At 52.6% G+C, this 18,821-nt stretch overlaps 1 protein-coding gene across 1 annotated transcript in view; it reads right to left on the reverse strand.

Moving 5' to 3' along the window:
* Positions 1-1,908: 1,908 nt before the first annotated feature.
* The window catches only part of LOC123346491 (butyrophilin subfamily 1 member A1-like), a 34,185-nt gene continuing 17,272 nt past the window's right edge, over positions 1,909-18,821 (reverse strand). The window contains exons 5-7 of the mRNA XM_044983922.1: positions 15,314-15,334; positions 15,184-15,210; positions 1,909-2,526 (exon numbers count right to left, since the gene is read on the reverse strand). Coding sequence (XP_044839857.1) covers positions 1,967-2,526; positions 15,184-15,210; positions 15,314-15,334 — 608 coding nt within the window. The 3' untranslated portion in view covers positions 1,909-1,966. The remainder of the gene's footprint in view (positions 2,527-15,183; positions 15,211-15,313; positions 15,335-18,821) is intronic.

The following is an 18,821-nucleotide window of genomic DNA, read 5'->3' on the forward strand; positions in this document are numbered from 1 at the left end:
TAGAAATTTAAAAATGAACATTGCCTGCAATCTCTTCATGACACTTCATGCTGCAAATTGTGAGTGACAACACATTATCGTGTCTTGTCAGATAGTAAAAACAATGTTGTATATTGACCTATTTGCCAACATATTTCCCCATGTAATAACACAGTATGATTGGATAAGGGAACACAGTAACTACACATAATTCAGTGAGAACTAGGGAAAGGAACGCAGATATTTCTGAAGGAAATTTTATGGAAAAATGATCTATTTTTAGATTAATATTTCCCTGAGTTAAAAATTAGGAAAAACACATGGCTTCAGGAGCCCATGCCACCTAGACACCAGTAGACTGGATAAAAAGCACAAATGAATCCATTAAAAGATAATTTTAGGGTATTTATTTTCAAATAATCAAGGTAAGTTTAGGGCACTCTGCCATGAATGGCATATTATGAATAAATCTTCAAAACTGAATTATTACATTGAAAATGTTCATAACGCATCAAGTTTAAAACAAAAAGTAGTCCTAGCAATGCCATGTGACGTGCCTCCCCTCAGACTCTGCTCAGCTAGATCTTCAAGAAATTAAGTTCAACAGCTAATTTCAAGGAATTAGATCAATCAGTCACTATTTTTACAGAGCTTTAGAGAAAGTGGTGGACAGAACCCAGAGGCATTGTGATGAATTTCCTGGAGAAACTATATTTTCTTTGTACTCTAAACCTCACATGGCAACAAAAATATCACCCTTTCGACTGATTTATGGCCGAGAAGAAAGGTTTGCCAAAAAGCTTCACCAAATTTCATGTTATATGTCATTAAGTGCCAGTGTCTTTAATACAATTAAGTTAATTTGTGATGATTGAGTAGAGGAATACAACCCCTTCTCTATTTCTTTATCAAACTACATTTGTTGTGTCCTTATAACAAAGAACATGAAGAGCCTGGCAGTACACTGAAATCTACAGTGGACACTGTCAGTACATTGTCTGCAAATAATATGTCTAAAGAAAAATAAACTAAAAACTGGAGATTGTAGAAGAGATTTCTATCAATAGGAAGAGAGCATTTGAGGTTGGGGACCGTGTTTTGTTAATTGATGTAAGAAGAAGAAAGGAAGGGTGATATCTTGATTACCAATTAGATGTAGCTAGAAAGTTAAAAATCACATGAATTAATGCTGACAGAAGTTCAAAGAACATTATATAATTTTGTGTGAGTTAACTTAAATATATCGCTTAATTAATTCTATCATTTTTCAGCTATTAATTTTCAAAGGTGTAGTGCAGGAGGTGGGTGTATGTGCCCTGCCTTCCAGAAAGAACCAGTCCAGACAACAAAGAGTGGGGGAGAGGGAGATAGAGAGAGAGCGAGCAGCTGCACATGTGTGTAGTTGTGATGTTTATGACACATGTACATTGTAACTGAACAACCCAGTCTGACAAGTTAATGTTTATTTTGTTAAGACAAATATTTAGGATTTCTTGAAATTCCACAATTGAAATACTAATGACGCTATTTAGAGAAGTTAAACTTCACTATAGATTTGAGGGAAAGATAAAAAAATGTAAATAATTCCATTTCTACAAATATATTATGATGCTTATTTTTTGAAATACTGTTGAAATGTAAATTAAAATATTCTTGTATTTACACCTTGTTACAATAATATTTTCTCAATTAAAATAATCTTTTTTCTTTCATATTTTACACTGATATTTCACAGGGGTAGAAAATTCTGACCGGAGTGAATGATCCCATCCCCCACCATCTGCTACCCCTGGGGCAGGGGACGGGAAAGGTGGGGGCTGGGAGTTCCCAGGTGTCTGGTGTTCGATTGGAAATTCCAGTTGAAAAGGGAAACTAGCAGCGTCCGGTCAGCACAGAAAGTCCAGGTGCTGCAGTAACGGGCCCCCACCACTGGGGGTGGGAAGAGCAGCAGGGCTGGGAGGGGCCAGTCTGTGCCGCGGGGTCACTGTCAGGGACCGAGATTCCCTCTGGCCTGAGCTGGGACCGGGCAGATTATCAGGGGAGCCGCGTTTGTACCCCCAGCGTTGAGACCAGGATAGAAATAAGGGCGGAGCTTCCCGGAGAAGGTGCCAGTGAAAGTGAAGAGATGGGACCTGTCAGTCACATTGTAAAACGAGACCTCGCCCGCCTCATAGTCCACGAAAATCCCCACCCGGCTGGGCCTGACGCTCACGGGTAGGGGGGTTGAGGGGGAGGTGCAGGCAGAGTATTCCCCACCCGTCAGCCACACGACCCAGCATCCATCCTCAGGTGTGAGTGTGACCTGCCCCTTCCTGCTCACAGATTCCCTACAAACCCCCAGGTCCCATCTCGTCTTGTCTCCCACCTCCACCTCCCAGTAACACCTCCCGCCCGCAAACCGCTCAGCGCCCAGGACACAGGGAAAAGGATCAAATCTCTCAGGGTTGTCGGGCAGATCCTGTCGTGTGTCTCCGAGTCTCACACGTTTCCGATCCTCAGACAGGACGAGCCAGGGATTTGCCGTGTCTGGATCCAGAGTCACGTCCACTGGGGAGAGAGTCACAGAGTCAGGGCTGGGGGCAGGGGCTGGTCACTGGGATCAAAGGGAAATTAACCTGTGTCCCCGTTAATCACTGGGGCGGGGGAGGGGTTGTTGGCTGAGTGGAGTCAGGGCCCCTCTGCCTGGAGTAGACAATGAGGGGAAAGGGCAGGAGGAGCGGGGGAGGGGTGAGAAGTTGTCAGGGAGGCGGGGGAGGGGAGGTGACAGACTGATGCGGGGAGAGGAAAGGGGAGGGGGATGTGACAGGAGCAGAGGGGGAGGAGGGAGGGACATGGGGTGGGGCAGGCACAAGGGCTATGGGGTGATAAGGGAAGGGAGGGGCACCAGGAGGACAGAGGTGTGAAGGGAAGGACAGGTTCCAGGGGATTGCAGGGGGTGGGGGGAGGGGTGGGCTCCATGGGAGAAGAAGGGGATGGACCCCAAGAGGCTGTAGGGGGCAAGGGATGGGGCAGGCACCAGGGGGCAGAGGGGTATGAGGTAATGGGGGAACTCCAATGGGGCAGGGGAAATCAAGGGCAGGGTGAGCTGCCAGGGGGTGAGATGATGAGGAGTGGGGGAGGTGGAACCATGGGAGGGGGAGCGAATGAACAGCCACTGGTGCCAAAGGGGCAGAATGGGGGGTGAGGGAGCAGGTGAGCAGAAGGGGGGCAGGGAGAGAGGTTTGGAGAAGGGCAGGCCCTAGGGGGGCAGAGATGTGGGCACCAGGGGGTAAAGGGAGGATGGAGGGAGGAGTGGGACCCAGAAGTTAGGACAGGGTGAGGGGAGGGGTGGGGCAGTGCTGAGGTGAGGGGAAGGGCTGAGACCAGGGGGGTGAGGGAAGGGACTTGCACCAGGCAGGCAGAGGGGGCAAAGGAAACAGCAGGCACCAGGGAGGCAGATGGGGCCAGGGCAGAGCTGGGACTTGGGGCAGAGGAGGAGCTGGCACCAGGGGACTGGAGGGGTGGTGAGGGGTGCAGGTGTCATGGAGCCAGAGGGGGAGGGGAGGGGCAGAGGTGACAAATAAAGAGAAGGTGGCATGGGTGATGGTGGCAGAGGGGCGAGAGGAGAGCAGGGTCAGTGGGGCAGAGGGTGGGGAGGGGCTGGGCACCAGAAAGGAAGGGGACAAGGGGAGGGTCAGGTTTTGGGGAACAGGGGAGGGAGGGAAGCAGGGCCAGCTCCAGGCACCAGCCTACCAAGCACGTGCTTGGGGCGCCACCTTGGGAGGGGGAAGCGATCGGGGTTTGTTTTTGTTGTTTTTGGTTTGGCCAGGTGGCACTGGGGGGGGGGAGGGAGGACTTGGGCGGCATGATGGGGCTCTGGGGGGGGCTGGGACTTGGCCAGTGCTGGTGGGCAGGGACTTGGGCGGCATAACGCGGTGCTGGGGGGGTGGGGACTTGGGCGGTGCAACGCGATGCTCGGGGGGGCGGGGACTTGGGTGGCGAGATGTGGTGCAGGGCGGTGGGGATAATTTAGTGATGCTGAAAACGTTCCCTTCTCCTCCAGAACTGCCCTGGAATCACCTTCCCTTTGTAGATTAATCTGCCCCTGTGTCTCTACAAGGAAAATATAGTTTCTATGAAAAAAACACAATTTTTTAATTAAAGGGACTGAGACAGAATAGGTTACTCAGACATAGGTTAGGTGTTTGTTATAGAAGTGGGTGGGTGAGATTCTGTGGCCTGCACTGTGCAGGAGGTCAGACTAGATGATCGTAATGGTCCCTTCTGACCTTAAAGTCTATGAGTCTATTACTTGGGCAGTGCGATGCTCGGGGGGGGCGGGGACTTGGGCGGTGCGACGCGGTGCAAGGTGGGGCGGGGACCTGGGTGGTGCGACGTGGTGCAGGGGGGCGGGGACTTGGGGGACACGACGCAGCGCTGGGAGGGCGGGGACTTGGGCGGTGCGACGCAGCGCTCGGGGGGACGGGGACTTGGGGGACGCGACGCAATGCGGCGCTGGGGGGGCGGGGACATGGGCGGTGCAACACAACGCTCAGGAAGGGGTCGGGCGGCGCTCGCGGAGGCAGGGCGGCGCTCTTTTTTTTTGCTTGGGGCGGCAAAAATGTTAGAGCCGGCCCTGCAGGGAAGGGGCAGGCAGCAGGAGGGTGCAGGGGGGAAGGGAAAGGGCAGGTGCCAGGGGAACGAGGGGGTTGAGCAGAAGGGCAGGCACAGGGAGGGCAGAGGAGGGGAGGGAGAAGCACCAGGGGGCAGAGAGGGGTGAGAGGCAGGGCAGGTGGGTAGACGGAGGTGTTAGGAGAGGGGATTGGGGAGAGGCAGGTGCCAGGGGGTCAGAGTGGGGTTAGAGGAGGGGTGGGCACAGGGGGATGAGGGAAGGGGCGGGTGCCAGGGGTCAGAGAGGGTGGGGAGAGCGGCAGGTGTCAGGAGGGCTGAGGGGAGTAAGAAGGGCGAAAGTCAAGACAGCATAGGAGGGTGAGGGGAGGGGTGGGAGACATGGCACAGAGGAGGGAAAGGGGAGAGGTGGATGCCAGGACATAGTGGGGGTGTGAAGTGATGGGAGGGCTCCAGGGTGCAGAGGATGTTTGGGGGAGAGGGGCAGATGCCAGGAGGGCAGGGGGAGAAGGGATGGGCTGTTCCAGTGGGGCAGAGATGGGTGGAGGGCAGGGGCATGTGACAGGGATGCAAAGTGGGAGTAGACGGGCAGGGGCCCAGGGGAGCAGAAAGGGAGTGAGAAGAGCGGGAGGGATGTTGGTGAGGGGTCAGAATAGACGCAGGGTCCAGGGTCCCTCACAGGGGTGGGGGAAGGGTAAGGGAGGGGCAGGAGCTAGAGAGTGGGGAGGGAGAAGAAGGCCCCAGGGAATCTCTGTTGCTTTCGGGCCATGTGTGGTTGGTTTCTTGCTCAGAGCAGGTCGGTGCTGTCCCCACACACTCTGGGGGTGCTGCCCTGCCCCAGAGGAAGCAGCTGGGACTCTCCATGCTGGCAGGCCCCATGGGCCCCACCTTCCAGCCACGAAAACCTCACAGCCAGCACCTACCCTTGCCAGGCCCAGCCCCACCCCCACGGGGGCAGTTGTCTGGATTGGGCTCACTTGGGCGGCATTACAGTGGAAGATTCGGGGGGTATAAATGCGCACTAATGGGCTGTTGCTAATGAGGCCAGGGCAGTGGGGAGGGGAGGGGGCATTTCCCCACTTACTGCCCCCTCCATCTGGGAGAAACTGCACCGGGGACCAGTCTCAGTTCACACCTGCACAGCGCGTCTGCACTAGGGGTTTGCACAGGTGCAACTACATCAATGCAAGGAAACCCCGGCAGACATGGCTGAGACACTGCTGTGCCAGGGGCCGTAACCCCTCCCCTCACTGGGGTTATAGGCTCAATCCACTGGGCTGCAGAGTGAGGCCTGGTCTACACTAGGCGTTTAAATCGGTTTTAGGAGCGTAAAACCGATTTAACACCACAACCGTCCACACTAGGAGGCACCTTATATCGATTTTAATGGCTCTTTAAATCGGTTTCTGTACTCCTGCCCGACGAGAGGAGTAGCGCTAATATCGGTATTAACATATCGCAATAGGGTTAGTGTGGCCGCAATCGACGGTATTGGCCTCCGGGAGCTATCCCACAGTGCACCACTGACCGCTCTGGACAGCATTCTCAACTCGGATGCACTGGCCAGGTAGACAGGAAAAGCCCCGCGAACTTTTGAAATTCATTTCCTGCTTCGACAGCGTGGAGAGCTCATCATCACAGGTGACCACGCACAGCTCATCAGCACAGTTAACAATGCAGTCTCCTGAGAATCGAAAAAGAGCCCCAGCATGGACCGCTCGGGAGGTAATGGATCTGATCGCTATATGGGGAGAGGATTCAGTGCTAACAGAACTGCGTTCCAAAAGACGAAATGAAAAAGTATTTGAAAGAATTTCTAAGGCTATGACTGCTAAAGGCCACAGCAGGGACTCCGTGCAGTGCAGAGTGAAAGTTAAGGAGCTCAGACAAGCCTACCAGAAAACCAAAGAAGCAAATGGAAGGTCCGGGGCAGGTCGAAAAACATGCCGCTTCTGTGATGAGCTGCATGCAATTTTAGGGGGCTGCGCCACAAGTACCCCACCCCTGACCGTGGATTCCGAGGTGGGGGTTGTAATCTCTGCCATGTCTGAGGATTATGCAGACGGGGAAGATGAAGAGGAAGAAGAAGAGGAAGACCTCGCAGAGAGCACACAGCACTCCGTGACCCCCAGCAGCCAGGAGCTTTTTATCACCCTGACGGAATTACCCTGCTCCCAGCCCTCACAAGCAACTATTCCAGAGAATGATGCCCTGGAAGGGAGCTCTGGTGAGTGTACCTTTGCAAATAGCAAACAGTGTTTTTTAAGCAAGCCTTTTTTAATGATTGATTTGCCCTGAGGACTTGGGATGCATTCGCAGACAATATAGTTACTTAGAAAAGTTTGTTAACATGTCCGGGGATTGAGAGGAAATCCTCCAGGGACATCTCGATGAAGCGCTCCTGTAGGTACTCTAGAAGCCTTTGCAGAAGGTTTCTGGGCAAGGCATCCTTGTTCCGCCCACCATGGTAGGACACTTTACCATGCCATGCATGTAGCAAGTAATCAGGTATCATTGCGTGGCAAAGCATAGCGGCGTATGGTCCCGGTGACTGCTGGCATTCAAGAAGCATCCGCTCTTTATCTTGTTCTGTTATCCTCAGCAAAGTGATATCGTTCAGGATAACCTGGTTAAAAATCAGGAATTTAAGTAAGGGGGGTGGCCATTTTTCTACTGGGTTCGTGGAATGCAGCAGCTTAAAAAAAACACTTTCCTGCACGTAGCGGGAGGGGAGGGGTGAAAAGCCGATGATCTTTTCTGTTTGGTCACCGGCGAGGCGTTCTTCCCCAAGCTACCGGACAAGCAGTGGGTGGGGGGGAGGGGGAAGGTTGTTGATTAGCAGGGAGCTAGCGTGGTATTAGCCATGCGTTGGGGGGGAGGGGTAAATCACTGAGACAGTGGCTTACCATGGCCGCATGCAAGCTGAATCCTGATGCCTGGACCTGTGTCTGAGATCTGTAACCCCAGAGATGCAAGCAGTCACTATTAAGATGAAAAATGCGACCTTGTAGGGAAATCACATGTGCTATGTAAGGTGAATAGTGCTTTTCACTGTGAAAGAGTATAACCATTGTTCTGTAAAATGTATCTTTCTAAATATTTATCTCCCTCATGCAGCTGCAAATTTTTCAAGCGTCCCTCCTCCATCCCAAAGGCTAGCACAGATAAGGCGGAGGAAAAAGAAGACGCGAGATGAGATGTTCTCGGATATTATGGAAGTTACACGCAATGAAAGAGCTCATCTGAATGAGTGGAAGGACGTGGTTTCAAATTACAGGAAAGAGGCCAGTGAACGTGAGGACAGGAGGGATGAACGTGAGGACAGGAGGGACAACCGAGATGAGAGGTGGCGGCAGGAAGACCGGCAGGAAAATCAGCGGTGGCGGCAGGAAGATCAGCGGTGGTGGGATGCAACTCTGGGGCTGCTGCGTGATCAAACTGACATGCTCCGGCGTCTTGTGGAGCTTCAGGAACGGCAGTAGGATCACAGAGTGCCGCTGCAGCCCCTGTATAACCACCCTCCCCCCTCACCATGTTCCTTAGCCTCCTCACCCAGACGTGTAAGAACGCGTGGGGGGAGGCTCCGTGCACCCGCCCACTCCACCCCCGTGGACAGCCCAACCAGAAGGATGCCGTTACTCTGAATTTTTTTTAATGGCCTTCTCCATCCCTCCTTTCCTCCTCCCAAAGCACACCCTTACTTCTCTCCCTCTTTTTATAATGAATCAATAAAGAATTCATGCTTTTTAAATGAGAGTGACTTTATTTGCATAAGTAAGCTGTACTCAAAGGGGGAGGGGGAGTTGCTTACAGGGACTGAGTCAATCAAGGGGGTTGGGTGTTCATCAACAAACACAGCAGTCACACTGTACCCTGGCCATTGATGAAGCTCGTTTTCAAAGCTTCTCTGATGCGCACCGCTTCCTGGTGTGCTCTTCTAATCTTCCTGGTGTCTGGCTGCACGTAATCAGCGGCCAGGTGATTTGCCTCAGCCTCCCACCCCGCCATAAAGGTCTCCCCCTTACTCTCACAGAGATTGTGGAGAATACAGCAAGCAGCAATAACATAGGGGACATTGGTTTGGCTGAGGTCTGAGCGAGTCAGTAATGTGCGCCAGCGAGCCTTTAAACGGCCAAATGCACATTCCACCACCATTCTGCACTTGCTCAGCCTGTAATTGAACAGATCCTGACCACTGTCCAGGCTGCCTGTGTATGGCTTCATGAGCCATGGCATCAAGGGGTAGGCTGGGTCCCCCAGGATAACGACAGGCATTTCAACATCCCCAACTGTTATTTTCTGGTCTGGGAAGTAAGTCCCTTGCTGCAGCCGTTTAAACAGAGTAGTGCTTCTGAAGACGCGAGCGTCATGAACCCTCCCTGGCCATCCCGCGTGGATGTTTGTGAAACGTCCCTTGTGATCCACCAGTGCTTGCAGCACCATTGAAAAGTACCCCTTCTGGTTTACGTACTGGGTGCCCTGGTGCTGCGGTGCCAAGATAGGGATATGGGTTCCATCTATCGCCCCCCCACAGTTAGGGAATCCCATTGCAGCAAAGCCATCCACTATGGCCTGCACGTTTCCCAGAGTCACAACCTTTCGTAGCAGCAGCTTAGTGATTGCTTTGGCTACTTGCATCACAGCAGCCCCCACAGTAGATTTTCCAACTCCAAATTGATTCCCGACTGACCGGTAGCTGTCTGGCGTTGCAAGCTTCCACAGGGCTATCGCCACTCGCTTCTCTACTGTGAGGGCTGCTCTCATCTTGGTATTATGGCGTTTCAGGGCAGGGGCAAGCAAGTCACAAAGTTCCATGAAAGTGCCCTTACGCATGCGAAAGTTTCGCAGCCACTGGGAATCGTCCCACACCTGCAACACAATGCGGTCCCACCAGTCAGTGCTTGTTTCCCGGGCCCAAAATCGGCGTTCAATGGATAGAATCTGCCCCATTACCATCAGGATCTCCAAAGCGCCGGGGCCCGCGGTTTGAGATAATTCTGTGTCCACGTCCTCATCACTGTCATCGCCGCGCTGCCGTATCCGCCTCTTACTCGCCTCGGTTTGAAGGTCCTGGTTCAGCATATACTGCACGAGAGTGCGCAAGGTGTTTAAAACATCCACGATTGCGGTATGGAGCTGAGCAGGGTCCATGCTTGCTGTGCTATGGCGTCTGCACGGTTCACCAAGCAAAAAAGGGCGCGAAAACGGTTGTCTGCCGCTGTCAGGGAGGGAGGGAGGGGTGAGGCTGTACCCAGAACCACCCGCGAAAATGATTTTTGCCCCATCAGGCACTGGGATCTCAACCCGGAAATGCCAAGGGGCGGGGGAGGCTGCGGGAACTATGGGATAGCTAAGGGATAGCTACCCACAGTGCAACGCTCCAGAAATCGACGCTAGCCTCGGACCATGGACGCACACCACCGATTTAATGTGTTTAGTGTGGCCGCGCGCACTCGATTTTATAAAATCTGTTTTACAAAACCGGTTTATGCAAATTCGGAATAGTCCCGTAGTGCAGACGTACCCTCATTCTCACCCCCATGCTCTGGCCCAGTGCCCATGGCAGTGTTTAGACACAGGGGGACATCATAAGACACCTGGAGCCCAGCGGTTCCAGCTCTCATGGCATCACACGGGGGGATTGAACCTGGGGCTCCCAGCTGAGGGCCCAGCCACTGGGCTAAAGGCTACAAGGGAAGGGGCGGCACCTTTTTCTGTTCATTGAAGCCAGTCAGCAAACCCGACATGGATTCACGAATAGTTTCTCTTGACCCGAAATATAATTTTGCAGCAAATAAACTATTTGTCCAAAACATTTCACCCAGCTCCACTGCAAACCTGTCTGAGCAATTTAGGAGCCCCAATCCCAGTGACTTGCAATGAGAGACTGTCAACACCCCCAGAAACGCAGGTACAGGCAGGCCAGGCTCAGGACAGCAGCTATGAAACACTCCAGAGCTGCTGGTTAATTTGCCCTTGGCAGACAAATGCCCCCTGGGCCCCTGATCTCACCCCCACAAATCAGGCTGAAAATGGAGACTCGGCTACAGCCTGAACTCTCTGCCCAGAGCCATTTGTCCCATGGACGCTGCTAGCGGCACAGACCCTCTGCAGCTGCACCTGGGCATCCCCCAGAGCGGATAACAGTCACAGAGACCGTCTCAGAGCCCCAGGGGCTCAGGTGTCTCCATCTAACGACTGTGCCAGCCCCGCCCCCCCCCCCCCCGCTCCCATTAACCAGCCCTGGGTCAGACACGCTGGGAACTTTCACACCCAGACTCTGGAGACACTTTGGGTCCTTCTACACAGCCTGCAGCAGCGAGTCTTGGAACAGGGTGGACAGATTCAGGCTTGCGGAGCTCCCTCTTTGGAATTAACAATAGCCACAAAGATTTTCAGGTTCTGGCTGGAGCTCAGGCTCTGAAGCCCAGGGTGGAGCCAGGTCTGCCCCTCACAGAACAAGAGGGGACATTGTCTGTGTCCACATCCCTTTCACCCCCTTCCTGGGATGGGGAACAGCAGCCCCAGGGTCCCTCCCTTCACCCCCAGGGCAGGGGAGTGAGAGCCCTCAGCCTCCTGGGCAGTGGGGCCTCCCAGCACAGGTTCCTGGGTGAGAGTGAAAGTGTCTCCACACAGAGAGCTCTGTACACCCGGCAAACACACAGATGTGCCCGTGGATCAGGATCCGGGATGGTGCTCTGCCCAGGAGTGATGGAAGCTCCCTGAAAGTAGAGGGGTCACCCACTTGTGCCAGCCCTTCTCCCTGAGCTCCTGTCCCCGCACCCCTGAACCCTCGCTCTCACACTGCCCCTTCTGCCTGAGCCCCTGCCTTCACACCACCTCTTCCACACACCCTGACCCCCTGGTCTCGCCTCTCGGCCCCCTCCCCCAGCTGGTAAAAAGTGGGAGGGAACAGCCCTCCCATTGGTAAAAGTGATTGGCCATGGCCCCTGGCCCCCCTCTTCCAGTGCCCCTTACTCCCCCCTCAGCCCTGGGAGGAGACGAGCCTTGGGGCAGTGGCAGTGAGTTTAGTGCTGGGGGTACGAGTGGGGTTTACACCCCGGCTGCTGGAGCTCTGTGTATTGAGGGTACTAGGACATCACAGCAGCCGTGTGAGCCCCTCACTGTCCTGTCAACATGGCTCAGCCCTGACATCTGCCAGTGCCGCCAGCCATTCAGTGCAATAACAGCGACGCTCAGGCTTGGTGACACAGCCAGTGCCCCAGCAGGCAGGGCGAGGGCCTGTCCAAGGAGCAATGGGCACAATCTGCAGCAAGGGAGGTTGAGGCTGGAGATGAGGAAACACTTGCTAATTCTCAGGGCAGTGAAGCTCTGGACCCAGCTCCAGGGGAGGTTGTGGGATCCCCATCACTGGAGGTTTGTAAGAACAGGTTGGACAAATCCCTGCCAGGTATAGTCTAGTTCCTGACCTAGCATGGGGGACTGGACTAGGTGACCTCTTCAGGGCCCTTCCAGCCCTGTATTGCTCTGGTTCTAGGTTACAGCTGTTCCTGGGGCTGGGCCCAGCGCCCAGGGGGCTCTAAGCCTGGTGAGTGGCAGGTGACAGAGTTAACACAGTTAGTGACCATGGCAGCTGGCAGCTCAGCGTCCCTGCCAGGAGCCTGGGCTGGCATGTGACTGCCTGTACCTGGCTCAGCAGGGTGTTACTGGGCCATGTGGACAGGACCTAGGGTTGGCACCTGTCCATAGGGTTGCCAGGCGTCCGTTTTTTTATTGGAACGCCTGGTCGAAAAGGGACCCTGGCGGCTCCGGTTGGCACCACCGACTGGGACATTAAAAGTCTGGTCAGTGGCACAGCAGGGGCCCGGGGCTAAGGCAGGCTCCCTGCCTCCCTAGGTCCGTGCAGCTTCTGGAAGCGGCCACCGATTTACTTACCTGGAGTTTGAAACTTTTCTAGCAGAGTCTGCAGAGAGGAACATTTTACATAGAAGGTCACCCCTATATTACCCTCATGCCAATGGGGAAATCGAACAGTTTAACAGATGTTTTAAAGAGAGTTTGCAAACGGCTGAACTGGAAGGGCGATTGTGGGTACCCTTCACTACCGATTTCTTGCAAGCATTCCGGGCTACCCGACATGCCACAACGCAAAGATCACCCGCAGAGTTACTACATGGGAAACAGATGAATACTAAACTGAACATTGTTGGATTGTTAAAGGCATGACCCGAGGCACCTACCAAGGATGATGTGCAAAAAAACAGTTGAACAGAATCAAGCAAAATATAAGGCTTTCACAGACAAGTGGTGGGATGTTAAGGAACCAAAGTTTGAGTGTGGTTCCTTCATTAGAATACAAAAACCTGGAATTTTATGCAAAGGGGACCATAAATTCACAGCTCCTCTTAAAATCATAGAGAAGAAGGGACCTTACACCTATCGACTTTCTGATTGGTAGGTATGGAATGCTTCTTATCTTGCACCTGCCTATGCACCAAGAGGAGATTATGCCAACACCCAGTGTGCATTGGATGACTTCACCGTAGAACCAACACAACAAGACATTGCACTGGAACCGGGGCTTGAGAGACGGCCTGTCAGACCCAGACGACCACCTACCTGGACTAGAGACTATGTTATGTAGTATCTACAGTGTTTTCAGTGTAATATTTCTGCCAACAGTATAGTGTCTTGTTTCATATTTATTCCTGTGGTTAGAACACCAATGTTTATTCTAATTGGGAGAGTTTCTTAAGAGAGGAGGGAATGTTGTGTTTAGATGTTTGTAATTATTAGAACTGGGAGCACTGGCTGTGGGGAGTCTGAAAGGACAGGAAACAGGAAGGAGGGGGCGGAGGAGTTGAGGAGGCTGAGTGAGAGCTACCGAGGGTGGAACAGCAGCTTGGTAAAGAGGTTTCCACTTTAAAACTAAAGTCCTGTTGAAGTTTGTTAGTACCTTGCCTGGTCACTGCAACACCGCGGTAAGTGCTGCCGGACCCTGAACCCCCTCACAAACCCTCTCCCACAACCCCAACCCCCTGCCCCAGCCCTGAGTCCCCTCCCGCACCCAAGCTCCCTCCTGGAGCCCACACCCCTCACTCCCACCAACACCCCAACCCCCTGCCCCAGCCTGGAGCCCCCTCCTTCACCCCAAACCCCTCATCCCTGGCCCCACCCCAGAGCCCGCACCCCCAGCTGGAGACCTAACCCCCCTCCCGCACCCAAACTCCTGCCCCAGCCAAGTGAAAGTGACTGAGGGTGCGGGAGAGCAAGCGACAGAGGGAGTGGGGGATGGAGTGGGCCTCAGAGAAGAGGAAGCGCAGGGGCAGGACCTCAGGGCAGGGGTGGGACAGGAGTGTTCGGTTTTGGTAGATTAGAAAGTTGTCAACCCGACCTGTCCAGGTTTTCCCAGGATTGTTCCTTTGTCCATGTCACTCTCCTGGGAAATCTGTGAGTCTGCCCAGGACATGACAAGTCCCAGGTGTGTCAGTGGCTGTAGCGGGGGAGCTGTGGGGTGGTGGTGCATATGCAAAGGGAGCTCTGGGTGCAGAGTGCCTGGGAGCTGCAGAGATGGGGCAGCTTGAAACACTGAGTGAGATCAGGAGCTCAGGGCCAGCAGGGGCCAGTCACCACTGTGCAGGCACCAGCTGTGGGGGTCACCGCTGGGGGCAGCAGGGTAGATCTGGTGCCATGTCCTGCTGGGTGAGGTTGGTACTTGGGGCAGTCCAGGAGCAGGAGCCTCTGGAGGCTGGTGCCCTCTCCCGGGATTCGGAGGGGGAGACAGTGCCCGGGTGAGGGGACAGGTGGTGTACATGAAGCAGGCAGGTTTCCTGTTTTGTTGCACCTCAGAGGTGGCGACCCTGACAGGACCCCCAGCGGTGTTTGTGTAACTGCCTTGGGTGCCCTCCTCCCTCCCAGCTCTGTGTGGTAGGATACCCCGGAGTGCATGGACCTCTGGGCCAGTGGTGCTGCAATGTGTGTGCATGGCCCCTGGGCTCTCTGATCCCTGCTGGAGCTGCCCAGACTCTCCCAGCATGCACCAGGGCACACACACAGTCAGGCAGCAGGCTGGGTACAAACACACACACACCCCTCAGCCACGGCTGTGAGGCAGAAAAGTTGCCGCGGGGGCACAATTTGTTGCAACTGGGTCAGGGGAGCATCACAAGCTGGTTATAAAAACCTGTCTGCCCTTGCAGTGGGGACAGGGCCTTCCTCCCCCCAGATCCAGGGGGACACTGAACAGCTCCTGTCTGGGCCTGTTACGCTAGAAGGAAATTGTGGCTAAAGCCAGGTCTGAGCATAGAAACCCTGCTGCTGAGAAGACAGAGCCTAGCAGTTCAATGCAAATGATGGACAGATAAGAATGTCCATCCTGCAGAGCCCAGGTACGCCCTGCAAAGGTGACACCAGGGGGCAGCATTTCCTCACCAATCAGCCCTTTCCCAAAGGGGGCAGGTCCCTGCTCTGCAAGAAACCTGGGTTTTGTCTGCCGCTTTCCATCCACCCCAGTGACATTGCTGTTTCCAGCCTATTGAATGTCATAGGAAAATGCTCTGTGCAGGGAAAGGAGCAGAGAGCTCCCGGGGGAGGTGGGTCTCACCATGGATAAAACACCATTGCTATGTACAGTACCTGAGTAGATCTGGGCACGTCTCCACCCTGCAACCAAACACAGACAGAGGGGTGAGAATGCCCCTGAACACCGACACACTGAGCAGGAGACAATGTCACACAGGGTGATACTGGGGAGAATGGAACTTACTGAGCTCAGCCTGGAGTTTGTCTAAAAATAAAACCAAGAGAAATGAGTTAATATCACATAAAATGACCAGATGTTCCCATTTTATAGGGACAGTCCTGATATTTGGGGCTTTGTCTTATATAGGTGCCTATTACCTCCCGTCCCCTATCCCGATTTTTCACACTTGCTGTCTGGTCACCCTAATCTCTCTTCTGCAAGATAATGTGAAGTGAGTCAAAAAGACCTTAAAGCAGGAAAGTTAAAATCCTTAGACTCAGCCTGGAGGCTACATCAGCAACCAGAGCCTGGCACCTCCTGAGCAGCAAAGGAATCAGCAAGGGGAGAAATATTGTAACCCCACCTGGCAAGGTGCAAGGGGTTGTTAGAGCCAAACAGGGATCCCTCAGCAAGTGGAAAATATTAACCCCGTGAAGCCTGCAGAAAGGAGCATGCAGTACATCCGGTGAAGTGCACGATGGGAATTAGGAGGCTAAAATGGAATTAGGAGAGTGAACATCCAGAGAGATCAAACAAATACCAGGGAAATATTTCAGTCCATCAGTATCAGGAAGCCTGTGAGAGAATCGATGGGTCCCCTGGATCAGCAGGGAGGAAAGGGAGCAATCCGGGAGGGTAAGGACAATGCTGAGAGACTGACTGGTTTCTTTGCATCAGTTTCCGCCACAGAGAATATTGGGGAGAGACCTGCCCTGGAGCTGCACTGTTCATGAAATGAATATCAGGGATTGAAGTGTGAAGACGAGATATTGGAACAACTGATAAGTTAAAGAGCCAGCAGCCACCAAGAGCAGCGTAGATCCCTGCTAGATGGCAAATGCCCAAGAGTTTTGAAATTACATCAGACGTTATAGCTGAGCTGCTCACAATAATATGCATCTCTCATTAAAATCAGCTGCACTCCTGGAGATTCAGAGGGTTGGGAATGTTGTCTCCAGCTTTAAAAATTTGGCCGGAGTAATTCTGAGAGTTACAGCCCAGTGAGCCTTACCTCAGTGCCTGGTACACTGGCTGAAACAAGAACTAAACCAGAATTCTAAATCAGCTCTATGAGAATGGTGGGAAAAAATGCAACCAGCACAGCTGGAAAAATAAACTGTGGGTATGGCTACACTTAAACCTCTACAGCAGTGCAGCTGCACCACTGCTGCTGGGGGGTTTCAGCATAGACCAGGGGTAGGCAAGCTATGACACACGTGCCAAAGGCGGCATCCGAGATAATTTTCAGTGGCACTCTCACTGCCCGGGTCCTGGCCACCGGTCCGGGGGGCTCTACATTTTAATTTAATTTTAAATGAAGCTTCTTAAATATTTTAAAAACCTTATTTACTTTACATACAACAATAGTTTACTTACATATTATAGACTTATAGAAAGAGACCTTCTAAAAACATTAAAATGGCACACAAAACCTTAAATTAGAGTGAATAAATGAAGACTTGGCACAGCTCCTTCTGAAAGGTTGCCGACCCCTGGCATAGACACTACCTATGCTGAGGGGAGGGATTCTCCCATTGTCATAGGTAACCCACCTCCCCGCAACCCACCTTCCGTCAACCTAGCACTGTCTACACCAGGGGTTAGCTTGGTAAATATAAACTGCATCTCTCAGGGGTGTGGATTCACACTCCAGAAAAACGTAGCTATACCAGTATAAATTCCTAGAGTAGACTAGATTTGTGTCTCACTAATCGATTAAATGTCAGTGAGTTTGTCAGTCCAGTATGGTACAAAGGAGAACCCAATGGCATAACTGATGTGGCCTTTCAAAAAGTTTTTGAAAAAGTTCCTCACAAAAAGTTGTTAAGGAAACTAAGGTTGTCTACACTACCACTTATGGCTCCAAAACTTAAGTCACTCAGAAATGTGAATATTCCACCCCCTGAGCAACATAATTTACACCGGCATAAGCGTTAGTGTGCACAGCGCTATGTCGGTGGGAGAAACTCTCCTGCCCACATAGCTACCACCCCCCACTGGACGTGAATCATTACGCCGATGGGAGAACTCTCTCCTGTCAGCACAGAGTGGCTCCACTAGAGATCTTACAGTGGCCCGGCTGCACTGGTTCAGCTGTAGCGTTAGAAGCTCTGTAGTGCAGACATAGCCTAAGTCATCATGGGGTGAGGGGTAAAGTATTGTCCTGGATCAGAAACCAACTAAATGACAGAAAACATAAAACAGGAATAAATGGTCAATTTTCATATGGAAAAAGGTTAGCAGTGGGGTGCCTCAAAGTTGGGTATTAGGACGGGTGATTAGTCTATTTCAGTGGTGCTCAAACTGTGGGTCAAGACCCCAAAGTGGGTTTGGACCCTGTTTTAATGGGGTCACTGGGGGTGGCTTAGAGTTGCTGGGGCCTGGGGCCGAAGCCCGAGTCCCACCACCTGGGGCTGAAGCTGAAGTCTGAGGGCTTCAGCCCTGGGCACTGGGGCTCAGATTACAGGCCCCTTGTCTGGGACGGAAGCCCTTGGGATTCAGCTTTGGCCCTGGCCCCCTCACCAGGGAGCAGGACTCGGGCAGGCTCAAGCTTCGGTCTCCCGTCCTGGGATCATGTAGTAATTTTTGTTGTCAGACGGGGGTCGCGGTGCAATGAAGTTTGAGAGCCCCTGGTCTATTTATCAGTGACTTGGAACAAAGGATAAGCCCTAAAGTGGCAAAATGTGCAGCTAACACACAATGATTTAGGTTACCAAAGAATTCTGAGTTATTTCAGAAGCACCAAGCTTGGATAACCTGATGGCTGATGAAATTCAGTGTTGATCAATGTGAGGTTACGCACGTTACAAGGATAATCAGACCTGCGCATGCAGGTTATGGGCTTTAAAATACTCAGGAAAAAGACCTGGGCATCACTGTGGACACCTCTGTGAAGAGCTTTGCTCAATGTAATCTAAACTCTCAGGGTGAGATTCTGTGCTCAGAACCTGCAGCCCAGGGGCACTTGAGGGCTCAGGCAGCTTTAAGCGCTGCCCCGTATCCTCCTGACACTGGGTGCTCTGGATGCCAAAGCAGCCCCCGCTATGGCTCAGGGCTTGTCTGCAGGGCAAAGTAACACCAGTGTAAGCAGAGTCAGGATGAGCTCTACCCTGACATCTGGTGGTGAATTATGAGAGTGTGGAAAAGAATTTCAGGAGCTGATCTTGTTTGCAAAGGCACACCCACCCTGCCTAGCATGAGCCCATGGCAGCCCTAAATGGTCACTTTGACAGTTGTGGGATCCCCAATTTCTCTGTTATTGGGGCAGGAGGAATAAGGTGTTGTTATTCTGATTATGTGAATGAAGGACTATGAAACTGTTTCATGACAGAGGGTCTCACCATCAACTAAGTAGCATTTGCTAGACAAGGGACATAGGTTCCAAAACCCAGTGAACTGAGAGGGGTTGGGGAATTGGTATGTGTTTTGGGTGTGCTCTCTTTATGCTGCTGAATAGCAGAGCTAGTTTTGATTCTATTAAGAGTTTAGCTAGAGGTTGCTGAGCTGAATTTGCTTTGGACTAATAGTGCAC

The sequence above is a fragment of the Mauremys mutica genome, chromosome 12 (assembly GCF_020497125.1).
Source record: "Mauremys mutica isolate MM-2020 ecotype Southern chromosome 12, ASM2049712v1, whole genome shotgun sequence".
Lineage (NCBI taxonomy): Eukaryota > Metazoa > Chordata > Testudines > Geoemydidae > Mauremys > Mauremys mutica.